This window comes from Ictidomys tridecemlineatus, chromosome 7, assembly GCF_052094955.1.
Source record: "Ictidomys tridecemlineatus isolate mIctTri1 chromosome 7, mIctTri1.hap1, whole genome shotgun sequence".
Lineage (NCBI taxonomy): Eukaryota > Metazoa > Chordata > Mammalia > Rodentia > Sciuridae > Ictidomys > Ictidomys tridecemlineatus.
In genome coordinates, this window is record NC_135483.1 from 160,716,536 (window position 1) to 160,741,791 (window position 25,256).

Genomic DNA, 25,256 nt, shown 5'->3' on the forward strand with positions numbered 1-25,256 from the left:
TCATAGAAATAGAAAAAGTAGTCATGAAATTCATTTGGAAAAATAAGAGGTGCAGAAAAGCCAAAACAATCTCCAGTGATAAAAGTAATGTGAGAGGCTTCACAATACAAGACCTTAAATTATACTACAATGTTTTAGTGACAAAAATGGCATGGTATTGGCACAAAAGTAGAATCAAAGACCAATAGTACAAAATGGAAGATGCAAAGACATACCTACATAAATATACCAGACATTACCTAGGTCTCATACCAGACAAAGTTACCATAAATACACATTGGAGAAAAGATAGCCTCTCTTCAACAAATAATGCTGGGAAAACTATAAATTCATATGTAATAAAATAAAATTAGACCCCTATCTCTCACCCTGCACAACACTCATTTCAGACCCTGTGCCTACTAAAAGAAAAAGTAGGCCCAACTCTCTAACATGTTGGCTCAGGAACAGACCTTCCTCAATAAGACTCCTACCTACAGTGCAAGAAGTAAAATTAAGAATCAATAAATGAGATGTCATCAAACTAAAATACTTCTTCACAGCAAAAGGAACAAAGTAATCTGAAGCGAGAGCCTACAGAAAATCTTTACCACCTCTGCACAATCGTATGGAGCATTAATCTCCAGGATATACAAAAAAATCAAAACACTTAACACCCAAAATACAAATAACCAAATCAATAAATGGGCAAAGAGACTGAACAAGCACTTCCCACAGATGAAGAAATATGAATGCTCAAAAAACATATGAGAAAGTGTTCAACTTCTCTTTTAATTTGCATTAGAGAAATGCAAATTAAAACTACACTGAGATTCCATCTTATTCCAGTCAGAATGGCAATTTTCCAGAATACAAGTAACAATAAATGTTGGCAAGGATATGGGGAAAAAGGTGCTCTCATACATTGCTGGTGGGACTGAAAATTGATGCAGCCACTAAGGAAAGCAGTGTGGAGATTCCTTGGGAAACTTGAAAAGGATACACCATTTGATCCAGTTATCTCCTCCTGGTCTACATTCAAAGGACTTAAAATCAGCATTCTACAGTGACACAGCCACATCAATGTTTATAACAGCCCAACTCACAATAGCCAAGCTATGGAAACAACTTAGGTGTCCTTCAGTGGATAAATGGATAAAGAAAATGTGGTATATATACAAAATGGAATATTACTCAACCATAAAGAAAAAAATTATGGCATTTGCTGGCAAATGGATGGAACTGGAGAATATTGTGCTAAATAAACTAGTCCCAAAAAACCAAAGGCTAAATGTTCCCACTGATATGTGGATGCTAACCAATAACAAGGAAGGGTAGGAAGGAAAAGTATACAAGTTCATTGGATTAGACAAAGGGGAATGAACTGAAGGGAGGGGGCATGAGAATAGGAAAGACAGTAGAATGAATTGTACATAACTTTCCTATGCACATAGATGAATGCACAACCTGTATAACTCTACATTATATTTAACCACAAAAATGGGATCAAAATTTTAATGGGTTGCACTCATGTATTTAGAACATGTCAAAATACTGTCATGTAATCTAAAAATAAGAAATTAAAAAAAAAACCCAAAATACTATTTTCATCTATACGCAATGTGGGAAGAATTACAGACAGGTAATTTAAGCACAAGACCCACTGAAATGGGAATAACCTACACTGCATCTCCATGTTACTGCCTGCTTGGTATAAGACTAGAGATGTAATAAACACCACATTAAATCTGAAGAAATTTAGAAAATACATAAACACTTGTCTTGGTGAGTGACAAAGTTGGTTGAATGGGTCATAGGGCCAGGGAGTAGGAAAGGAGATCCCAGGAAACTATGCTCTCCCCACTAGCTAGACTTGGTGAGAGAGTAATCCCACTGTATAGGAAGGTGGGTGAAATGGTAGCTTAAGAATGAAAAGACAACAAATTCTCTGACCCCACTGAGGATAGAGAAAAATGCACGTGGCAAACACAGCCAGGACCCAAGAAATAACCCCAAGTGCTTACTGCTTTTAGGGAAACCCTGAGTCCCCATTGCTCTGGTTTTCAAGAAGAAAGCCGTTTTTCTGAAAAATGTCTACAACCTGACCTACACCCTTAATTCTTTCCTGGAAAGAAGTAAGTAACATGTTGGTAAACTACAGTAATTTAAGCATGTACTGCTCAGCTTTTTTCTCTTTGGTATCTACCTGCCCACAGAGATCATGTATCCCTCCCAAACTCTGACACTTTCTAATGTTCAACACTGCCTTAGCACTAAAGACATACAAAATTCCATGTCAAAATGCATTTAAAGTCAGTGATTTTAAACTAAAATCTACAATTGCTAGACTGATGGGCCAACTGTAAAACTGGCTCACTTGAAATCCTATCTCAAGGATTTAATGTTTGCATTAAGTCTAATTTTGCTTTTTAGTTAATAGCAGCCATCTAATTAATTTTTATTTCAGATATATGAATATATTAGAATATTTAAATATTTAATAATAAGCATCATTCAAAATATCACTTATTCAAAATCAATACATCAAAAAAAATCAAACATCAAAAAATAGTCAAAATAAATCATCTGATCCCTTGTCTATATAGGATAGTTTTATTCAAGGCATAAAAGAGAATTTTATTATTCTATATCTGTAAATCTTTATGAGTTTAGGGGGAAGTTTCTTAGTTGTTTTGTTTTTGGTGGTGCTGGGGATTGAACCCAGGGCTTTGTGCATGCTAGGTAAACACTCTACCAACTGAACTATATCCCCATCCTTTAGTCCTCTATTTTTAAAGGCACACAAATGTATATAATTACAAGATGGAGGATCAAATACCCTTAAATTTTGCATAATGTGAATAGCCAAGTGGTTTAGACATAAGTTTTACATAATTATTTTTTTAAGTTTTTTTTATCTATTTGTGATATAATATTTTTATTTAAGGAATCTATAATTTGACTTGTAGCATAAAAGATTTTATGTGGTCTGTCTTTGTTCTATTTTGTAAAATAAGTATATTCTGGAAAAGGCAATTATTGAAAAAATTGGGGGTGATAAAAGCTTACCTCTAGCCCCAGTGGAATAGCTGTTTGTACTTCTTTTGTCCAAAAGGTTTGGGATACACAGAGAACAGTCTGTCCAGGCCATTCTCTTACCCAGTTAATTCGTTCATTTTTTGTATAGGCCAAAATCGCATCTAGAATTACCTAATTAAAAACAAAATGCTAAAAATGAACCATTCTGAAGAAGTTATAAAATGAAGAGTTAAACTCCTAAAATAGACTAACTAAAACTGCTCAACTTTTTACAACATTCTTAACTAATTATGGAAGATTCACATAAAGTATCAAAACTCAGCTATCTAAACTCAATTTGATTCACATACTTGTTAGCAAAGCAAATATATAACATTTACTTTTGCTGATTCATTGTCAATTTGTAGGAACCACAGTAAATCAGGTAATCACGTGACAAGTTTTAGCCAAAGACATTCTATCAGTTTGGAGAAGCATGAGTAACTTTATTGCAAAATACAAATTCAAAAAAAATTCCAAAATGAGATCCATAAAATTTAAGGCTAATGATTTTCTTTTGGTTTCATCAGATTTTCACTCAGCCACATGCATATGTGAAGAACCGCAGTGTTCTAAAGTGTCCTATGTTCCAGACCTCCCTCCCTCTCAATCCTGTATATTTTGACTCCCAAGGTAATGATGACAGGAACAGATGTATGAATTCTGTCATGGAAAGTTGAGAGCTGTAAAGCTAAGAAGTCTAATTTATGTTCTTTGCTGCATATGTTCCCTGGACTGGTATGTCTACTTTTTGTACCAGCCATTAGTGGGGAAACAGTCCAGTCTATCAAATGTACCAACCAAAAGTAGTAACGTTCTTTGACAGGTGTATGAATTTCAAGAAAACTGTCAAAATTAGATGTTTTAGAGAAACATATACAAATGGTTCAAACTTTTTGGATTTCTAGTCTATCTGGAAGATTTATAAAACCAAACAAAGATAAAGGACAGAGTGATGGTGATTGATAACAACAACAACAAAAAATTTCTAAAACCCAGAAGCCAGAAAGGGCAGGTAAAAATGGACAGCTAACTGAAGGATGGAAGAAATAAAAGAATAGAAAGGCAGAGCCGAGAAATGCCAGGATGGAGTAAATATGTAAAGGACACTATGGGGAGAACAAGAAGAAGACATTAAAATCTGAATCACAAAAAGGATTATTTGTAGTTAGATGATGAGAAAAATTATTATATAAAATTCCAAAGTAGATTATTATTATCTCTATGAATACTATGTTCATAGTATGTACTTATATATGCAATCATATTGCAAGCATGCAAATACATATAGTACAACAGAATAACACACATATCTCCTATTTATAGTATTTTATGTTGCATTTACTTGATTATTTTACCAACAAAAACTTGCACATGAGTGTTTGGTGCAGATATGTATTTCCTATAAAATTTCTTGCTACCACATCTTAATGCTCTAAGGTGGCAGCCAAAATATTTTCTCTAAGCACTTTGACAAACAAACTTAAAAGAATAGTTCAAATAGTAACAGGCATGTGTACAAAAATGAGTTATAACTGTATATGACATCAATTAAGAAACCATATAACTCAATTTAATGCTGCCAAATTCATCTGCATTGCTAATGGGTACATAAATAGTCATGCTATTTCTCAATACTTATCAAGGTCTATGGAAATTTATTCTTCTTTGGCCTAGTGGTCCTACACATGAGAAGTTATCATGAAAAAATAGCTATTTCAATCAAACAAACCAGTTATATTTATAAATACATTCATTTTAATGTTATTCATAACAGGGAGAAAAAGAAAATTGCAAAAGATTTTACATTTACTGAAAAATATTATTAGGGGAGATATTAAAGCTATATTTAGGATAAGAAAGAAACCTTAAGATACTTGGATGACATTAAATGCCTAGATTCTAATAAATGTCTCCAATAATATGAAAGAATATAAAAAAAATTAAAAATTAATTAATTATGCTCCCTTCCCTCTCTGTCTTAATCATGATTTGTATTCTTTTTTGTATTCTTTTTTTTTTTTAGAGAGAGAATTTTTAATATTTCTTTTTTTTTTTTTTTTTTTTTTTTTTTTTTAGTTCTTGGCGGACACAACATCTTTGTTTGTATGTGGTGCTGAGGATCGAACCCGGGCCACACCCATGCCAGGCGAGGGCGCTACCACTTGAGCTACATCCCCAGCCTGATTTTTATTCTTTATGAAAAACTTAACTTGATTACTAAGCCCATATTATAGAAAAAAAATTTAAGTGCTCAATCTATTTGTGAGAATGCCTTGAAATTCTCTACTAACATAAAAAATAATTGAACTAACAGTGTGATTTATGAAATGTGGAAAGCATGAAGTCGGCATTACTTGAATGATATATTATGATTTTCTGATGTTGTAGTATGTATTTTACACAGAGAACAATAAGATTCATATCTGTCAAGGAGATTGATGTGAACATATAGAGATGTGCTTCCAAGGCAAGACTAAAATAGCTCATGTAAACAAAAGTGTGTCTAATTGATGATGAAAACATTATCATGTGGCTGTAAGAAATAACACATTATTAAATTCTTGGGTAGTATGAATGGTATTTTGTTCTATTTCAAGTGAGTCACTACAAAATAACTACCTTAGACTTTAAGCATCTATTACACTTAAAATGGTAATTCTATTTAAATAACAACACATATGTCAATGATAAATTTGAAATAATATTAATACTTTATCACTTTTTTTCTAAAAGCAATAATAAGTATAACCAGTTATTACCTTGTGGATGGATTTAATCATAATTCTCTCTAACTCAACCAACCATTTCTCCACCTGACCTCTGGCTTTGGCTGTTGAAATGACATCTGTGAGTTCCACAACTTCTCCTTCACTACTCTTCATATGAGTAATATCTAAAGTTTCTGTAAATTCTACCCTTGCAATTCCTTCAAAACATTTCTTCAAGTGAGGTTGCACCCTTTCAAAGAAAAACATTAAAGAATTAATCAAATTAAAGCAATCCCTAACATTTTAAAATTAATGAATGTGTACTCAGTGTTAGGCCTATGGAAATGAAATACTGAGCAGAAAAGAAAACAAAAACAAAATAAAGAAAAACAAAATAATGCAAAAAAAAAAAAGACAAAATATCTGCTTAAATGGGTTATACAATCCAGTTAAGGGGTTAGTACTAATTGAATAACCACAAAAAAATCTGTGAAAGTTACAATTATAATAAGAGCTATAAAGGAGATACCCTTAAGTCTTTGCTTGTAATATAATGAATTGAAAGATGCCAAAAGTAACAAACAACCAAACGAGTTTTAACTCACAGCTAAGTACACTAAGCTGAAGAATCTTCAAGTGCACAAAAGTAGCCATTTCAAGTGGAGTCTTTAGAGACTGCTTTAAAATTATGGACTAAGTTTAGTACTTTACAGCTTATTAAATCAACTGCTTTGGCATACTCAACTGTTAGTCTATTCAGTATACTATAGATGGGACTGACAACACCCCTCATTTTGAGCACATTGCTAATAACCAGTTGCAGTCATCTTTCAAATGGGCAAAAAGAAGCAGAGTATAAAACTCAAATGGAACCTAAATTTGTCTTTTTTTTTTAATCTGGACTATGTGACACCTTCTTTGAAGGCCCAATATATAAAATAAACAAATTTGCGTAACAAATATATATATTCACTCCTTCTTTATATCAGATGCTCTTCTAAGGATTGAGGAATCAACAGTGGGGAAAAAATAGCCAAAACTTTCTATAATCATAGAGTTTATATTATGCTAGAGGAAGACAATTAGTATGCAAATAAGTAAATTAGAGAGTACACCCGGTGACAACAAATAGGCAGAAGGAAAAATAAGGAAACCAACGGAAGTCTGGGAAGTGCTGGAGGCATGACATTTTAAGTAGCATAGTTTTGCCTGAGTTTGAGTAGGTTTCCACACCACCTCTAGGATGTAAGGAAGAAGTTCGTGCACATTTGTGTAAGGAGCATCGTAGGCAAAGGGAACATGTATGCTGAATGAGGACACTGCCAGTCATGGCAAAGCTACTAACTTTTACTTTAATTGTGAGGAAGAGGAGGAATGTGCCCTGAAAATAATCTGTTAGAAAATATCTGATCAAATGTGAAATCCATTCTAAGGTTCAGCACTGGGGAAAATATCATTGAATGATATTACTAGTTTTTAATAGTTATTCAAAGTTGTTTGTTGGTAATATCTAGAATATTCTTGAAGAAAAATTATCATATAAGCATGATTGTATATAATTGTTTATATACAAATATAAACTTAGCCATGTATGATAATACATGTAAGTTGCTTACCTAGTGGGGTCTTTAGTCTCAGATAGTATCTCAAGAAGTTCATCATTCGACAAGAAAAAGAATCTGGGGAAGAAGAGACGTTTCTTTTCCAAATATTCATTAAGTCCTTTAAGAATGAGTTCCAAAAGTTCATTAGATTTTTTCAGTCTTTCCAGCATTCTCTCAATAGTTACCACTGACAGAACACGTTTATCCTAAAAATAAGAGAAAACCCTCAACTTGAAAATATTAGATAACTAACTTTATTTACTTTCATACTATATTTAGATTCCATATTTTTATTCAAATGAAGATTATGTAAATTTTAATGTGAATATTTACTTTTTAAATCAATCTTGCATATTCTAGGTCTAACAAGCCTCTTTAGTCATGTAAAAAGTCATGTTGACTTGATCTTCAGACATAATGTTCACTATTTCTTATTCTGAGTTGGAAACTATAAGAGTAAGAGAGAAGAAGACACAGAGAGAGATGGAGAGAAAAAAAGACAATATACTATCTGAACTTGCAAGAAGGATGGTGGGTGGTAAAGAATAGGATGAAATATGTTCTTTTGTCTTTTATTCTTTGAGAAAATATACCCTAAATAGTAAGTCATCATTATAATGAAAGTTTTGAATATTACTGCTATCAGTAAAATAATCTACATTCCTGTTTTTAAAAACTATAGGTAATAAATAAGTATTGTGGGTAGTGGAGAAGTTTTCTACAAACTTTTATAAACCACCACCCTTGGAAGCAACTGTGCTTGCTCGAGGACTTAAGTTCAAGGTGTGTTCTTCCTGAGCTCCCAAGAGACTAAAACTGGCCCACCTTGAAAGCATGGACATGAAAGTGTCACTCTGAGCTATCTCCTTCAAAGTGATTCAAACAGAATCAAGTATTTTAAAAAGAGGTGTTTTTTTTTTTTGTACTTCATGATTCAAAATAAGAATTATAACCAAAAGCTTGTCTTAAGAACTCTTATTTTTTAAAAAAGAATTTATTGACTTCTCAGAATATCTATACATTAACCACTGGGTTTGTGAAAATCTTCAGAAATATATATTAAAATACAATCTAGATATAGTTGAAATAAAACTCTTTTTTCCTTAGCACATGATTGATGTCATCCAGGTCTATAATTGGTTTTATAATTCCTAGCTCAGTGTTCATGGAAAAATTCTTTACTAACAAAGCTTTAAACACAAGAGATTTCAATTATCAGGCCAAATAAAAATTCCATCAGAATACCCTAGACATTTATTACCATCACAGGGTATTTAAGAAAATTTATATAAAATTGAAAAATAAAAGAACATCATTTAAAAAGAAACACTGAATTTCAAGATTAACTATTTAAACTTATTTTGGGTGTTCAGTCACAACAGAAAGATCAACCAAAAATGTCAGCTATAAACTTTTTCCTATAAAAATTTATTCTATTTCAAGAGTTTCTAAAATACATTTTTGTTAAGGTACTTTGTGACTGAAAAAATATACTTTTCTGCTTTATTTTGAACTTTAACAATGTAACTTGAAAAGAATTTAAGCAAAGGAAGGACAAAACAATTACCGTTGTTATTTATTTTCTTAATAAAACAAGAACAACATACTACAATCAAATCAACTTATCTTGAAAGCATTTTATTTTATTTCCTAGCAGTTTTGTGTTTCAAATGAATATTAGGTACACACACACACACATACACACACACACACACACACACACACACACACACACACACACACCAGGACAAAGACTCAGGCCATAGTTTAAAATGTACAATTCATCCAATACATAATAGAGTAGTAGTCCTATATTCCTAAATCCAAAAATCAAAATGGTGTTCTTCAAGCGCCACCTTCTGGAAAAGTATTCTTTTTTTTTTTTTTTTTTTTTTTTTGTGTGTGTGTGTGTGTGTGTGTTTTAAAAGCAGAATTGCTGATCAAAGGGGAAAAACTCCTTTCAGAGAGATAAATAATATTTGTTTTTCTCTTGTCCAAATAATTGTCTAAATAATTTCTTGTAATGTTGCTGTAATATTTGAAAGCTTGAAATTTAGTTTTTAAATAACAAGTCACATTCCTTTCTCAAAATAATATAATTACCAAACAACAAACAAGCAAGCCAAAAAATCCTAGAAAAACTAAGCATTCAATTAAATTTTTTTTTTACTACAGGTTGAATATTCCTTATCTGAAATACTTGGAACCAGAAGTTTTTCAGATTTCAGAGGTGGGTTTTTTTTCTTTTAATTTGGATAAATTTTACCAGTCCAGCATCCTTAATCTGAAAATTCAAAATCCAAAATAAAAGTTTTGCATTTTGGAACATTTCAGGTTTTGTATTAGGGCTCAGTCTGTACTAAACCCAAGGTCAAACCAATCAGATTAGCTCAATGACTGAAACAAAAATGCCACTTCTAAATGAACATAGGCAATAATCTGTGTACTTCTGTATATGGACTTCAGAAAAAACACGAAGAAGTAATCACCTCATGACTGAAATATAAACACTTTCACCCTCTCCCAGGGAGAACAGGAATATACCAAGGACTGCTGCAGATAAAGGAAAGGCCCTAAAGTGAGACAGAACTTGTTTCTATCCCACATTCTGCTTCTTAGTACCTGTGTGACCTCAGATCATGGCTTGATCTCTTTTCCTAGCTATAAAAGGGGGAGAAGAGCTCTCAAAGGTAGCATGAGAACCCAATTAGCAACATACTTGAAGTGACTAATACTGTGCACATACACTTAAAACTTCCTCTTCACTCCCCACTCCCCTTCCATACCTGGATGAGAGGGGCGAGAAAAAGAGGGGGCAGGCACTGACTCCAGGGAAAAGGGGCAAATGAGACACTTAAATTGCTTCATCCACTTCAATGTAGTTAAAATTAACATTTGATAATCTGCAATCCTTCAAGAAAGATATTTATCATAGTAAAGTAAAACTGACTTTGAATCCCTTTGAAGTATCACCATAAAATCCTGGTACAGAATAAGCATTCTGTGAATATATGTTGAATGCCTGAGGAATGTAGGCAGGTGAAGCCTGTAGCCATACAGAGGAGCTCAAGGAACTTCCACCCACTACGTGGTACCAGGCTGGTACTGATTGGCTATGTTCTCAATATATAATAATAAGGTGTGAAAACAGGAAACTACTAGAAACTTGGAACTTGGTGTGACTTCCTTGACACTTGATGTCTCTTGAAGGGAAAGAAATTAATTATTATCCATCATATATTCTGATTAAAGAAACAATTTTATAACTTTCACGTGTCTTCTTTTGCTTCATAAGCATCACCAATTTCATCAGCTTAAATAATGATCTATAGGTTGATTTGATATTTCCTAGCCAAAGGACTATGCTAACATAGGCCTGAAACTTTTATTTGGGTATACAGAAAGAGTTTTCTAAATATTGCTACCAGAAAGCTTCCACAGAAAACACAGTTGTATATACTACACGGAATTAAGCTCAAGCTTTCTTGGTCAACTTTTGGAATCATAACCTTCCTCATCAGAAATTCCTGGACAACAGACAACTGGTAAGAACCTCATTCACTTAAGAATAAAAATGTGGGTCAAACAGAGCCTTAAGATCCCCTGCAACTTTGATTCTTTGACTTAATCAGGAGAAGAAATTCTTTCATTTCAGACTCAGGATATATTTCAGGGTTAATCCGGATCTCAGGGTCCACTTACCTAAATATGAATTTTCACAGAAGGGCTTTCAGAATAAATTCAGAATTGATTCAAGAATTAACCTCAGTTGTTCATTTGCTCATTCAACAAATACTTGCTGGGGGTCTGGCTGTGTTCAGTTACAATTTTCAGTGCTTAGGTGACAACAGTGAACAAAACAAAGACCCCAGCCTCCACAGGGGAGTTGGACAACAAATAACAAACATACTGATTTGAGTAGTCGGGATAGAAGATCAAAACAGCTGCAAGATTCCCTTAAGCCAAAGCTAAATCCAGAGCAAGGCCCTCACTCTCTTCAATTCTATGAAGACAGAGAGCTGAGGAAGCTGCAGAAGAACAGTTTGAAGTTAGCAGAGGAGGGTACCTAAATTATATACAGGTTTAGCTCATTTTATTGTATGTCATTTCATTATGCTGCACAGGTACTAAGTTTCTTACAAATCGAAGGTCCATGGAAAGCTTGTGTAGAGCAAGTTTATTGTTATCATTTCTTCCCCAACATCTTGTGCTCATTTCTCATCTCTATGTCACATTGTGGTAATTCTCAAAATATTTCAAACCTTTTCATTATTATTATATCTGTTATGATAGTCTGAGATCAATGATCTTTTATACTTACTATTATAATTGTCTGGGGGTAGCACAACCTCACCCATGTAAAATGGCAAACTTAATAAGTGTAGTATGCGTTCTGGCTGCTCCATCAATTGACCAGCCCTCTATCTCTCTCCTTTTCCTCAGGCCTCTCTATTCCCTGAGACAACAGCATTGTAATTAAGACACTCAATAACACTACAGTGGTCTCTAACTGTTCAAGTGAAAGAGTGACATATCTTTCACTTTAAAATCTATAAGTCATTAGCTTAGAGAAGGCTCACTGAAAGTCAAGATAAGGTAAAAGGTAGGCTTCTCTTGCCAAACCATTGGCCAAGAAGTAAATGGAAAGGAACAGTTCCTGCAGGAAGTTATATGAATATAAAAAAGTGAAGCAGCTCTAAACTGGTGTGGAGAAAGTTTGAGTAGTCAGGATAGAAGCTTTGATATATGTACACAATGAAACATTATTCAGCATTAAAAGAGAATAAAATCATGGCATTTGCAGGTAAATGGATGGAGCTGGAGAATATAATGCTAAGTAAGCCAATCCCAAAAGACCAAAAGCTGAATGTTTTCTTTGATATGAGGATGCTGACTCATAATGGCGATGGGGCCAGGGGAGCATGGGAGGAATGGAAGAACTCTAGATAGGGCAAAGGGGAGGGAGGGGAAGGAAGGGGGCAAGAGGGTAGGAATGATGGTGGAATAAGTTAGATAGCAATACCCTAAGTACATGTATGAAGACATGAGTGGTGTGAAAATATTTTGTGTATAAACAGTGACTTGAAAAATTGTGCTCTATATGTGTAATATGAAATGAACTGCATTCTGCCATCACATTAACAAATTAGAATAAATAAATAATTTAATAAAAAAAGAAGATCAAAACAGCTGCAAGATTCCCTTAAGCCAAAGCTAAATGCAGAGCAAGGCTCTTACTCTCTTCAATTCTACAAATACAGAGAGCTGAGGAAGCTTCTGAAGAACAGTTTGAAGTTAGCAGAGGTTGGAACATGAGGTTTAAGGAGAGAATCTGTCTTCATAACATAAAAATGCAAAGTGAAGCAGCAAGTGCTGATATAGAAACTGCAGCAAGTTACCCAGAAGATCTGGCTAAGATAAATGACAAAGGTGGTTACACTAAACACCAGATTCTCAATTTAGATAAAATAGTCTTCTCTGAAATAAGATGCCATCTAGGACTTTCATAGCTAGAGAGGAAAAGTCAATTCCTGACTTCAAAGTTTCAAAGGACTGATTCTGTTAGAGGACAATGCAACAGGTGACTATGAAATAAAGCCAAGACACATTCATCATTCCAAAAGTTCTTGGGCCATTGATAATTATATTAAATCTCTACATGTGCTCTATAAATATAAATAAAATAACAACATCAGGATAACACACATCTGCATACAACATGAGTTAACCAATATTTTAAACACACTGTTGAGAACTACTGCTAAAAAAAATGCCTTTCAAATATTACAGTTCTTTGAGACCACCCACACCAGCCCACACAGGACCCAGGCTCACAGTAGGCCCTGGTCCACCACTCTACCTACAGGACAAACACTGGCCAGAGCCAAGCCTCTGGCACAGGACCACCCCTTTGGTCCAGCAGACTATCGCGGGAGTAAGGCCAGGCCCAGATCTGTCCATGCTGACTTGTGCAGATCCAGGGTAAGTTCAAGTTCACCCCACCCCAACCTGGGAGCCTAAGCCTAACCCACTTCCATCTTGGGACGCTGTACTCATCGCCATGGCCTTCCTCACATAGTAGCCCCTACCTTTTGGACAACAAACAGGGCCTACAAGCAGCTGCATCTCAGAGCAGGCATCCCAAAGGGAGTGTGAGGCCCACTCTTGCAGTCCCTTCTCTGTAAGACATTGCTTCCATCTTGGGGCACCTTAACTATAATCTTGAGTTACCTCTGCTATTGCAGACATAAATGAGTAAATACAGGCAAAAATTGATCACTCCAACAATGAGATAAGAGAGCAAATACAGGTAGCAAAAGATTACTTCAAGAGAGATAGAGACTCTGGAAAAAAACAGTCAGAAATCCTTGAAATGAAGAATACAATAAATCAAATAAAAAACTCACTAGAAAGAATAACCAACAGACTAGATCACTTAGAAGAAAGAATGTCAGATAATGAAGACAAAGTATACAATCTGTGAAATAAAGTTGATCAAACAGTGAAAATAGTAAGAAACCATGAACAGAACATCCAAGAATTATGGGACAGCATCAAAAGACCAAATCTAAGAATAATTGGGATAGAGAAAGGCACAGAGTTTCAAACCAAAGGAATGCACAATTTCTTCAATGAGAGAATATCAGAAAATTTCCAAGCATGAAAAACGAATTGGGAAACCAAATACAAGAGGCTTACAGGACACCAAATATACAAAATTATAATAGATCTACACTGAGGCACATTATAATGAAAATGCCTAGCATACAGAATAAGGATAGGATCTTAAAAGTCGAAAGAGAGAGGAATCGGATCACATATAGGGGAAGACCAACTCATATCTCAGCAGATTTTTCAACCCAGGCCCTCAAAGCCAGGAGATCATGGAACAGCATATACCAAACTCTAAAAGAAAATTATGCCAACCAAGAATCTTATATCCAGCAAACTAAACTTTAGATTTGATGATGAAATAAAAACCTTCCATGATGAACAAAAGTTAAAAGAATTTACAACTAGAAGTCTGCATTACATAACATACTCAGCAAAATATTCCAAGAAGAAGAAATGAAAAACAATGATGAAAATCAGCAGAGAGAGGCATTACACTAAAGGAAAATCTAATCAGGGAGAAACCAAGTCATGTTAAATACCAAAAATAAACAAAAATGGCTGGGAATACAAATCATGTCTTAATAATAACCCTGAATGTTAATGGCCTAAATTCACCAATCAAAAGACACAGACTAGCAGATTGGATCAAAAAAATACCCAAAAATATGCTGCCTCCAAGAAACTCATCTTATAGGAAAAGACATCCAGAAACTGAAGGTGAAGAGCTGGGGAAAATAATACCACTCACAAGGGCTGTGGAAGCAAGGAGGGGTTTCCATCCTCATATCAAATAAAGTAGACTTCAAACTAAAGTCAATGAAAAAGGATAAAGAAGGATACTACGTACTGCTCAAGGGAACCACACACCAATAAAACTTAATAATTATAAATATATATGCCCCAAACAATGGAGCATCTATATTCATCAAACAAACTCTTCTCAAGATCAAGGGTCAAATAGACCATAACACAATAATTTTGGGTGACTTTAACACACCTCTTTCATCACTAGATATCTTACAAACAAAAGCTGAACAAAGAAACTATAGAACTCAATAATACAATCAATAACTTGGATTTAACTGACATATCTAGAATATTTCATCTTTCAATGAAAGAATACACTTTCTTCTCAGCAGAACTTGGATCCTTCTCTAAGTAGATCATATATTATTCCACAAAGCAACTATTAGCAAATACAAAAAAGTAGAGATACTACCCTGCATTCTATCAGATCATAATGGAATAAAATTAGAAATCAATGATAAAATAAGAAATGAAAGCCACTCCAATACCTGCAGACTAAATAATATGCTACTGAATGAACAATGGGTTGCAGAAGACATCAAGGAGGAGATTAAAAAGTTTTTAGAGGTGAATGAGAAAATAGATACAACATATCAAAATCTCTGGGACACTATGAAAGCAGTTCTAAGAGGAAAGTTCATTGCATGGAATTCATTCCTTCAAAGAATAAAAAATCAACAAATAAATGACTTAACATTACATCTCAAAGCCCTAGAAAAGGAAGAACAATCGACAGCAAAAGAAGTAGAAAACAGAAAATAATGAAAATTGGAGCTGAAATCAATGAAGTTGAAACAAAAGAAACAACTGAAAAAATTGATAGAACAAAAAGTTGGTTCTTTGAAAAAATAAATTGACAGACCCTTAGATATGCTAATGAAGAGAAGGAGAGAGAAAACTCACATCATTAATGTACATAATGAGAAAAGGAAATAGCACAACAGACACTACAGAAATACAGAAGATAAATAGAAATTATTTTGAAATCTTGTACTCTAATAAAATAGAAAATATCAAAGGCATTGACAAATTTCTAGAGTCATATAATTTGTCCAAATTGAATCAGGATGATACATACAATTTAAACTGAACAATTTCAAGTGATGAAATAGAAGACACCATCAAAATTCTACCAACCAAGAAAAACCTAGGACCTGATGGATACACACCTGAGTTCTACAAGACCTTTAAAGAAGAACTAATACCAATACCCTTCCATTTATTTCAGGAAATAGTAACAGAGGGAGCACTTCCAAACTCATCTATGAGGCCAATATCACCCTGATTCCAAAACCAGGCAAAGACACATCAAAAAAAGAAAACTTCAGATCAATATCTCTAATGAACATAGATGCAAAAATTCACAATAAAATTCTGGCAAATCGAATACAAAAAGATCATGCACTACAATCAAGTGGGATTCATCCCAGGGATGCAAGATTGGTTTAACATATGGAAATTAATAAATGCAATTCATCACATCAATAGACTTAAAGAGAAGAATCATGTAATCATCTCAATAGATACAGAAAAAACTTTTGACAAAATACAGCACCCCTTTATGTTCAAAACACTAGAAACATTAGGGATAACAGGAACATATCTCAACATCATAAAGGCTATCTATGCTACCCCAGCCCAACATTATTCTACATGGAGAAAAATTGAATGCATTCCCTCTAAAAACTGGAACAAGACAGGGATGCCCTCTTTCACCACTTCTATTTAATATAATTCTTGAAACACTGGCCAGAGCAATTAGACAGACAATAGAAATTAAAGGGATACACATAAGAAAAGAAGAACTCAAATTGGCACTATTTGCTGATGATATGATTCTATACCTAGAGACCCTAAAAGTTCCACCAGAAAACTTCTAGAACTAGTAAATAAATTCAGCAAAGTAGCAGGATATAAAATCAACACCCATAAATCAAAGGCATTCCTGTATATCAGTGATAAATCCTCAGAAATGGAAACGAGGAAAACTATCCCATTTACAACAGCCTCGAAAAAATATGAAATAAAATACTTGAGAATCAATGTAACAAAAGAGGTGAAAGTTCTATATAATGAAAATTACAGAACCCTAAAGAAAGAAGACAAAGAAAATCTTAAAAGATGGAAAGATTTACCTTGCTCTTGCATAGGCAGAATTAATATTTTTTTTCTTTTTTTATTGGTTGTTCAAAACATTACAAAGCTCTTGACGTATCATATTTCATACATTAGATTCAAGTTGGTTATGAACTCCCAATTTTACCCCAAATACAGACTGCAGAATCACATCGGTTACACATCCACATTTTTACATAATGCCCTATTAGTAACTGTTGTATTCTGCTACCTTTCCTATCCTCTACTGTCCCCCCTCCCCTCCCCTCCCATCTTCTCTCTCTACCCCATCTACTGTAATTCATTTCTCTCCTTGTTTATTTTCCCGTTCCCCTCACAACCTTTTATGTGTAATTTTGTATAACAATGAAGGTCTCCCTCCATTACCATGCAATTTCCCTTTTCAAAATGACCATACTTCCAAAAGCACTATACAGATTTAATGCAATTCTGATCAAAATCTCAATGACATTCCCCATATAAATAGAAAAAGCAGTCATGAAATTCATCTGGAAAAATAAGAGACCCAGAATAGCTAAAGCAATCCTTAGCAGGAAGAATGAAGCAGGTGGCATCACTATACCAGACCTTAAACTATACTACAGAACAATAGTAACAAAAATAACATGGTATTGGCACCAAAACAGATTGGTAGACCAATTACACAATAGAGGACACAGAGACTAACCCGAAAAATTACAATTATCTTACATTACACAAAGGTGTATTGGAGAAAAGATAGCCTCTTCAACAAATGGTGCTGGGAGAACTGGAAATCCATATGCAACAAAATGAAATTAAACCCCTATCTCTCACCATGCACAAAACTCAATTGAAAGTGCTTCAAGGACTTAGGAATAAAATCAGAGACACTGTGCCTATTAGAAGAAAAAGTAGGCCCTAATCTCTATCATGTGGGATTAGGCCACAATCTCCTTAATAAGACTCCCGTGGTGCAAGAATTAAAATCCAGAATAAATAAATGGGATGGACTCAAACTAAAAAGTTTGTTCTCAGCAAAAGAAACAATCTGTGAGGTGAATAGAGAGCCTACATCTTGGGAGCAAATTTTTAACCCTCACAGATCAGATAGAGCACTAATCTCTAGGGTATATAAAGAACTCAAAAAGCTAAACACCAAAAAAAAAAAAAACAAATAATCAATAAATGGGTCAAGAACCTGAACAGATACTTCTCAGATGATGATATTCAATGAATCAACAAATACATGAAAAAATGTTCATCATTGCTAGCAATTAGAGAAATGCAAATAAAAACCACTCTAACATTTCATCTCACTCCAGTCAGAATGGCAGCTATTATGCATACAAACAACAATAAGTATTGGCGAGGATGTGGGGAAAAAGGTATACTCATACACTGGTGGTGAGACTGCGAATTGGTGCAGCCAATATGGAAAGCAGTATGGAGATTTCTTGGAAAATTGGGAATGGAACCACCATTTGACCCAGCTATCCCTCTCCTTAGTCTATACCCAAAGGACTTAAAAACAGCATACTATAGGAACACAGCCACATCAGTGTTTACAGCATCACAATTCACAATAGCTAAACTGGGGAATCAACTTAGATGCCCTTCAGTAGATAAATGGATTAAAAAAAATGTGGCATATAGACACAATGGAATATTACTCAGCAATAAAAGAGAATAAAATCATGGCATTTACAGGTAAATGGATAGAGTTAGAGAAGATAATGCTAAGTGAAGTCAGCCAATCCCAAATAACCAAATGCCGAATGTTTTCTTTGATATAAGGAGGCTGATTCATAGTGGGAGAGGGCAAGGGAGCATGGGGGGAATAGATGAACTCTAGATAGTGCAGAGGGGTTGGAAGTGAAGGGAGCGGGCATGGGGTTAGAAGTGATGGTGGAACACGATGATCATTATTATCCAGAGTACATGTATGAAGACCCGAATTGGTGTGAATATACTTTGTATACAACCAAAGATATGAAAAATTATGCTCTATATGTATAATAAAAATTGTAACACATTCTGCTGTCATACTTAAAAAATGTTTAAAAAATAAAATTAGGGTAAGAAGATGGAAAATAAATAAATGAATAAAGCACAAAAAAACTTTGCCTGTGATTGAATTAAAGTGCAATTTATTTTCCAAACTCATAAAATATTATTACTCTTATTATTTAATTGAAGTATTATTTGAATTGTAATAATAAAATATATTATAATAGTAAAAAAAAGACAAATATTACTGTTCTTTGACAATGCACCTAGTCACGCAAGAGCTCTAATGGAGATATACAATAAGATTAATGTTGTTTTCCTTTTTGCTAACACAGCATGCACTTATGCAGCCCCAGGATTAAGGAGTAATTTTGGCTTTCAAGTGTTAGTATTTAAAAATACATTTTGTAAATCTATATCTGCCATAGAGAGGGATTCTATTGATGGATGTCGGCAAAATAAATTGAAAATTATTAGAAAGGATTTACCATTCCAGATGTCATTAAGAACACTTATGACTTATAAAGACAGATAAAAATATTAACACAAATAGGAGCTTAGAAGAAATTGACCCCAACACTCCTGGATGACTTTGAGGAGATCAAGACTTCAGTAAGGAAATAACTTCAGATATAATGGGAAAAGCAACTTGAATTAGAAGTGGAGCCTGCATGTGTACAGGAACTGCTACAATCTTATGCAAAACTAACAGATGAGAAATTGCTTCTAATGGGTGCACAGAGAAAGTGGCATTGTGCGATGGACTCAACTCCTGGTGAAGATGCCATAAACACTGTTGAAATAATAGCATAGGGTTTAGAATATTATATAACTTAGCTGATAAAGCAGCAGTAAGGTTTGAGATATCTGACTCCAATTTCACTGTGGGTCATACGTTATCAAACAACATTTTATGCCATAGAGAAATATTTTGTGAAAGGAAAGGTTAATTGAAATGGAACATTTCATTCTTATATTGAGAAACTGCCACAGCCACCCCAAACTTTAGCAACTATCATCCTAATCATCCAGCAACCATCAATATAGACACAAATCCCTCCATCAGCAAAAAGATTATAACTTACTGAAGATTCAGATGATGAATAGCACTTTTTAGCAACAGGTGGTTTTTACCTATGTTATGTACATTTCTTTTTAAAAACATGCTACCACTCACTTAGTGAGTTACAGTAGAGTGTGAATATAACTTTCATATGTACTAGGAAATCAAAAAAATTTATGACTCAATTTATTGCAACATTTACTTTTTTGCAGTCATCTGAATGGAGATTAAAATATCTCTGAGTTAGAAGATGGCAGATACTTCAGAAAGAACATGGGGATAAAGAGTGTCAATAACAATGGGTCAGTTTTAAATAGAGTGTTCAATGTGAGCCTCTTCAGAAAGGTAATACTCAAGAAAGATTTCAAGGAAGCAAGGTATTGTTCTGTAGATATTTAGAGACAGAACATCCCAGGAAGAGGAGCTGGCAAGAGCAAAGGCCCTAGGGAAGAATGTTCTTGATATGTGTTACTAAAAAAAGAAGAAGGAACCAGCGTGGCTGGAATAGAGCATGAAGTGGAAATTTAAAAGAACAGAGAGATTGAAAGTGGATTGCACAGATAAAGAATTTCTCATTTAATGTAAACTTGGCAAAGAAGTCTTTCTCCCCGGATGCTAAAATGACTTAATCTAATGAGATAATCAATACTGGAATTCTACTAGCAAAGCAGAAATTAAGAAATGAAATTGTGTTTTACTGGATGAATTGTTGAGAACTGCCACTTCCATTTTCATTCCTTAATTCCTAGACCCATGTACTTTGCCTATGGGATAAACCATATATTTGGAGCTACTGAGAAACATATTCTCTAGAAGTATACACAGATTCATAAGTTGTTCTCTACCCTCAGGCACAGCAAATGAGGCTTCAATGTGAGTCATTTCAGTTTTTAGAAGGTCAGTGCTCATAGTAGGACGTGTAAATCACAGGTCTGTCAATTGCATCATTTCCTATATGAGTTCCTAAGTAGAAGCAATGTTGTGTGGAAACTGTGACAAGAAATAAGTCATTCAGTTGGTAAATGAATGAAAGTATTGGCAGAAGCTTGGGGATGGAAAAAGAAAAATCTATCTATTGCAAACTATTGCTTCCTTCCCTATTGAAAGAGAGCCAATGTATTCAATTCCCTCTAAATGGCTGACTGGGCCCTCCAGGTGTGGTACAGAAGCATTGTTAATTTCTGCTGTTGGCAGCTCCAGCATATAGCAATGTTGGGGATGGGAGGGGGCATCTGTGATTGTAAAACCTTTCCATAATTCCCATTCCTGCTGGCATGTCTTCTTTGTTTTTACCTAGAGTGACCACACATCCCAGTTTGATACAAGGAGTTCTAGTTATGCGTGCTGTTCTAAATTAATTATTAATTGCTTTAAGCCTCAAGATTTCTCTAGTTTGTATAATATGTTTGTGACATGATTATCCTATTTTATAACTCACTGCACACACACTGGCATAAGCTGGTGGACATTCACAAAATAAGTCAACTAGTCAACCAGGTAACCAACTGTCCCCTTTTGCAATGGTACCTTATTAAGCACTGGCATTTAGTCTATTCTGTGATCCCTTATATACCTCTTTGCTGTTACTAATTCTCTTTTTTTTTTTTAGATAGAGAGAGAGAGAATTTTAATATTTATTTTTTAGTTATCAGTGGACACAACATCTTTGTATGTGGTGCTGAGGATCGAACCCGGGCCACACGCATGCCAGGCGAGCTCGCTACCGCTTGAGCCACATCCCCAGCCCTGTTACTAATTCTCTAATTTTGTTTCTTTTAAGTCCTTGATTTGTACAACCAAGTTTGCTAATGATCATAATCAATGTAGATCCATACTCTTAGTCATCTCTCTTTCTAAGCAAAGTTTAAAAAGTAATAATAATAATAATAATAATAATAATAATGGTCTCATTGAATTTATAACCCACTGAAAAAAATTCCATTTCTTTAAGGTCACCCCCCAAAAAGGATATAATTTCCCCTTTTGGAAGGTGTACATATATTCTTCATAGATATTTGTAAACTAGTCTCTAATTTCTTTAAATTATATCAAGGATCTTCTATCATTTCAATATCATTGAGATAGGCCATCACAGAGGCCAGGTTTGGTGAGCAAAACAAGTAAAGAGTACCACTTACACTCCTTTACTAGTTCACTGAAACCAGGATTTCTGATAGTACACTCACATCTACACATTTGACCACATCTAACTTAGATTCTTTCCTCCTTAGGTAAGAACCACTATAAGTGCTGCCCATATTTCTGCAGAGCTCTATCAAAGCTTCTAACAAGAAAGGATCAGCAGTTTGAGGTTCAGGGTAACCAGTGTCAATCAAATAGAATAGCCTTGGTGCCCATCAATTTATGAATGTATAAAGAAAGTATGGCATATATATACACTGTGGAATACCATTCAGCCATAAAAAGGATGAAATCCTGTTATTTGTAACAACATGGATGGAAATGGAGATTATTATATTAAATGAAATAAGCAGGCACACGATCTCACTTATATGTAAAATCTAAAAAAGTTGATTTCATAGAAATTGAGAGTGGAATGGTGGTTCCCAGAGGCTGAGGAGAATAGTGGGGAAGGGAGGGATGGGGAAAGGTTGATAAATGTGTACTCAGTTACAGTTAGATAGGAACAGTAAGTTCTGAAATACTATTATACATTAGGATCATTATGAATAATAATAATGATGTACTGTATATTTAAAATTCTAGAAGAAAATATTTTTAAAGTTTTTAATTATAAAAAATGACAGATAGTTTAACTTGATTTAAATATTATACAATGTATACAAGTACAGAAATAGTACATGGTACCAGATGGATATGTATAGATGTACTGGTTTTATGCTTTTATGTACCAGTTAAAATCAATTTAATTAACTTTAAAAAGAAAAAAAACAGACTACCACATATAGCACCAAAAAAAATCCATATCAGCTGTTATTGTAATTAACTGTATAAAAGTTTGGTTCAAGTAGCATTACTTAAAATGAGGTAAACTATTAAAGTAATGTAAGACTATTTCTGAATATTTTCTTGTCAAATCATGTAGTTGATATCAATAAAATATAATCAGTAGTTAGAATTATAGACATAACTTTCAAAGTTTAATAAATATGTGCATATTTCTATTTCAGGTTAGGAAATTTAATGATGGCACTTCTGTCATACAGTATTATATTCAATTAAAATATCAATGCAGAGGCCTGCATTCATTTAATAATATAACTATTATTTTTCTATTTTTATTTTAACTTCAGTAACACAAAACCATGCTTCATATACAGAAAGAAATGTCTTCTGAAGTAAACGAAAATCAGACTTTCTTTTTCAATGTTACAGATTATTTTTAAATTCCTCTTTAACTTAAATGGTTAAGTTCCCCTCCACAGCATTATTTTTATTTCTTCCTTGCACTTTGTTGGCATTTATTGGACTCTTTAGATCTATTATCTTTGCAGTTCATCATTCTTTTCTAGGTCTCTATCAGAGGCGCTTGCTAATGGAGTAGGTAGCAATGATGAAATGATTCTGTTGCAATGTGTTTCAGTAGGTTGCAGGCCATAACCAGGAGCCTTTCGAATAGACAAGCAGCTTGCAGAGTGCATGGTTTTTCTAACAGAGCATTTAGTAGAACCAAAGACAAAACCAAAGGTCATTAAGTAATGTAACTTCAGTTTGAACTTCAAGGAATAATCAGAACAAATACCTATTTTTGCTTTTCATAGTTCTTGCTCCCAGAATTCTAAAATAGTTGAAAAGAAAATGTATGTGAGACAAAGATAATAGCCTATTGGAAACAATACTGGCTTGTATGGATATTCAAACATAAAAATAATGTCACTTCAACTAAATAATTCCATTTTCAAGGATATTTTTACCCACCTGAATGACACTTTTCATTATATCTCTCCATGTTTTATCCACAGTTGTAAATCGTCTGCCTTCTTCAGGCATTTGAGACATAATATCTGGAGAGCTGAAAATGGGCTCCAGATATAGCCAAGTGGCTTGGACCTTAAGCCACTCATCCAGAATCTCCTGAAGCAGCAGGAGCTTGCCCTCCCATTCTCTGAGGAGAAAACACAGTGGCTCTTATCAAGAGCAAAGCAAGCAATGTATCAGGTGACAAAACTAGATTATAATCTTGAATGCAATGTTCTTATTCCAATTTCCACTCCTCTAGTTTCATTCAAAGATAAGTCACTAGATTTGTCCAACAAAATGTTTTTAAAATAATAATGTCAACATTTATGCTTTTACAAAGATATATCGTAAGATATACCTATCTTACAAATGGGTTGGTTTATGTATGTCATTACAAGAAACTTCAGTGATACCATTCCATACCTATAAGTTACAAATTCTGCAATGAGAATACTCAATGATAAGTATTCTGAATGACTGAGGATATGCAGTTACATATAAGACTCATTATTTACTCTAACATTCTTTCTTTCCCCAGTGATTAATCCACTGATTAGATTAAATCTCTCATAACTCACTCATTTCACCTCTAAAAATTCTTATACTGTCTCATACATGAGTTTGGGGAGGACGCCTGGTACATAAATATTAATATTCTGCCCATGGCCCCCAGAACCTCATGTCCATCTCAAAATGAAAAATAAATATAGTCCATTTTCAAGAGTCCCCATAGTATTAACAGTTATAGCAATGCCCAAAAGTCCAAGTCCAAAATATCATCTGAGACTCAAAGCCGACTCATGGATATTTTGCCCTGTAAAGATCAAAGCAAGTTATATTTATCTGCTCTATAATGGTACAGAATAACCATTTCCATCCCAAAAGGAGAAACAGGAGCATAGTAAAACAGGATGAGACCAAAGCAAGAATGAAATCCAGCTGAGCAAACAAGTCCTGTAGTTCCATGTCCAGATCTGGGGCACATGACCTTATGATATTCTCTCCAAAGGGCTTCTGCAGCTCCACCCTGTTGTTGCTGATTGAAATCCCAAATGGTCTCTCTATTGACTTGTTTCTGCTTGATTCCTGCAGCTTTCCTGGGCAGAAATACCACATTATTGGCAACTCTTAGTCTCAAGAGTCTCCAATGCAGCTTTGACTTCTTTCTTACATCTTCATGTATCACCTTCTCCAGGGTGGACCACAGGGACTCTGATTCTGCTACATTTTGCCTGGTCTTCCAGGCCTTCCTTGGAAATCTTGGTGGAAATTTCTGTGACCCTCGAACTCCAGCATCTTTCATTCCTGAAGAACCAGTATCATAAGGTTTTTGCCAAGGTCTGTCATCATCTC

The 25,256-nt window shown here is 34.3% G+C and overlaps 1 protein-coding gene across 1 annotated transcript in view; it reads right to left on the bottom strand.

Moving 5' to 3' along the window:
- The window catches only part of Dnah7 (dynein axonemal heavy chain 7), a 293,210-nt gene that overhangs the window by 180,167 nt on the left and 87,787 nt on the right, over positions 1-25,256 (bottom strand). The window contains exons 19-22 of the mRNA XM_040294623.2: positions 23,862-24,048; positions 7,385-7,578; positions 5,820-6,018; positions 3,049-3,189 (exon numbers count right to left, since the gene is read on the bottom strand). Coding sequence (XP_040150557.2) covers positions 3,049-3,189; positions 5,820-6,018; positions 7,385-7,578; positions 23,862-24,048 — 721 coding nt within the window. The remainder of the gene's footprint in view (positions 1-3,048; positions 3,190-5,819; positions 6,019-7,384; positions 7,579-23,861; positions 24,049-25,256) is intronic.